This window comes from Medicago sativa, chromosome 7 (assembly GCF_051527215.1).
Source record: "Medicago sativa cultivar Bolivia chromosome 7, Bolivia_mono, whole genome shotgun sequence".
In the NCBI taxonomy this organism is placed as follows: Eukaryota; Viridiplantae; Streptophyta; class Magnoliopsida; order Fabales; family Fabaceae; genus Medicago; species Medicago sativa.
The window spans coordinates 102,715,787-102,717,423 of record NC_140755.1 but is presented as its reverse complement, the minus strand read 5'-3'; the positions used below and the strand labels follow the sequence as shown (position 1 = coordinate 102,717,423).

Genomic DNA, 1,637 nt, shown 5'->3' with positions numbered 1-1,637 from the left:
TTTTTTTTTGAAACAGCGAAATTTTATTCACGTCGAGAATGTGCGAGACACACAAAAACTCGCGGGTGAAACAAAGATACAAAAAGGAGCGCAATAACAGCACAGCTAAAAACAGAAAAACACCCAGCCACACCACGCAGGGAGGGAAAAAACAGCACCAAAAAACCCCCTAGCAGCTGAAAAAACCAGGCACAGAAAGCAGTCCAGCAGCAGGACAGCAGCGAACAGGTGCAAAGAAACAGAACAACAATGAGGCTATCATATACTCCTAGCCAAAATAGCAAAGCAGCAGCATACCAAAGCCTCGTCGCCCACCTAACAGACCCAAAAAACACCATTACCGCACCAAACACGCTTGCGGATTCCACATCCATTCATAATACAAACAAACCGGCAAGTTCAAACGACTTAACACCCACCTCCGAATCTTCTAATTCCTAGACAACTCATCCCACCACTGCCAAAGACGAAACAGGTCTGGAGTATAAGCATAAATTAACTTATATCAGTATCATCACAGTCGCTGGTCTGAGATTAGCAAAAACTTGAAGCCCTTCTCATAACTGAAGCAATCCAGTCTCTGGCTTCAAATGTTTCTCATTTTTATCCCATTTATATCTGCAAAAATATTAAACAAAACAATTACACAAACCAAATAAAAAAAACAAATTTTTTTTTTTGAAATTGATAAGAAAAATAAGTTACGTACCCTCCAATAGCACCAAGAAGAACAACATCAGATTGTTTAGCAGCAGAAAGAGTATCATCAGGTAAAGGAACACCAGTAGCATCAAGTGCAGCACCACCCAAAAGCTTCTCTTGAAACTCAAGCTTAATCCCTAATTCAAAAACAAAAGATAAATAGAGAAATGAGTACCCGATTGAAAAAAGAATGAAAATTTGGAAGCAATGAATGTTGGGTACCTACCGTGGAGGGATCCAGTGAGAAGAAGAATGTCTTTTGGGTTGAAGAGGCAAGAGAGGAGAAAGAAGGAGAAAAGCTGATAACACGTTTGGTTCATTTTCACTTAAAATGGTTTTTTTGTTTTTTGTTTTATTTTAATAACTCTATGCCACGTGTCAGCTTATGATTGGTAATGTCACCATACCATTAGTTTTGCTATGTCACTGAAGTGCGGTCCTATCCACGGGGAGAAAATCCGCATCTTATCTTGCTAAATGGTGATTATATTAATTATTTAAAAAGAAACTGGTATAGACCACCAATAATGTGTTTGATTTTGTGGTGGAGAGAATTGAGTTTAAGAAAATTGATTTTTTTTTGGTACAAAAGAAAATTGATTTTAATAGAGTTGATTTTAATTACAAGAGAGTTGAATGTAAATTTATTTATGTTAGGATACATCAATGTAAAAGTGATTCTTATGTGTTTATGTTGTTTGAATAGTATTGATTAACATTGATTTTGGATGTATAATTACGAAAATAAGTGTATATAAAATTGGAGTATATAACTATTTGAAAGGACAATGCTTATAAAGCATACTCCCTCCGGTCCTATTTATAAGAGAAAGTTGGGTCAACAAAAGTTGATGTATCTGGTTAAAAATTCAGTCAAGATACATCAACTTTTATTGACCCAACTTTCTCTTATAAATAGGACCGGAGGGAGTATT

The 1,637-nt window shown here is 36.0% G+C and overlaps 1 protein-coding gene across 1 annotated transcript; it reads right to left on the bottom strand.

Moving 5' to 3' along the window:
* On the bottom strand, positions 1-1,126 carry LOC146911499 (3-isopropylmalate dehydrogenase, chloroplastic-like). The gene is made up of 3 exons (XM_085725371.1): positions 929-1,126; positions 710-839; positions 1-618 (listed from the first exon to the last, which is right to left on the bottom strand). Exons 1-3 carry the CDS (start codon positions 1,020-1,022, stop codon positions 558-560), a joined length of 285 nt encoding a protein of 94 aa, XP_085581497.1. The 5' UTR covers positions 1,023-1,126; the 3' UTR covers positions 1-557.
* Between the last annotated feature and the right edge of the window lie 511 nt (positions 1,127-1,637).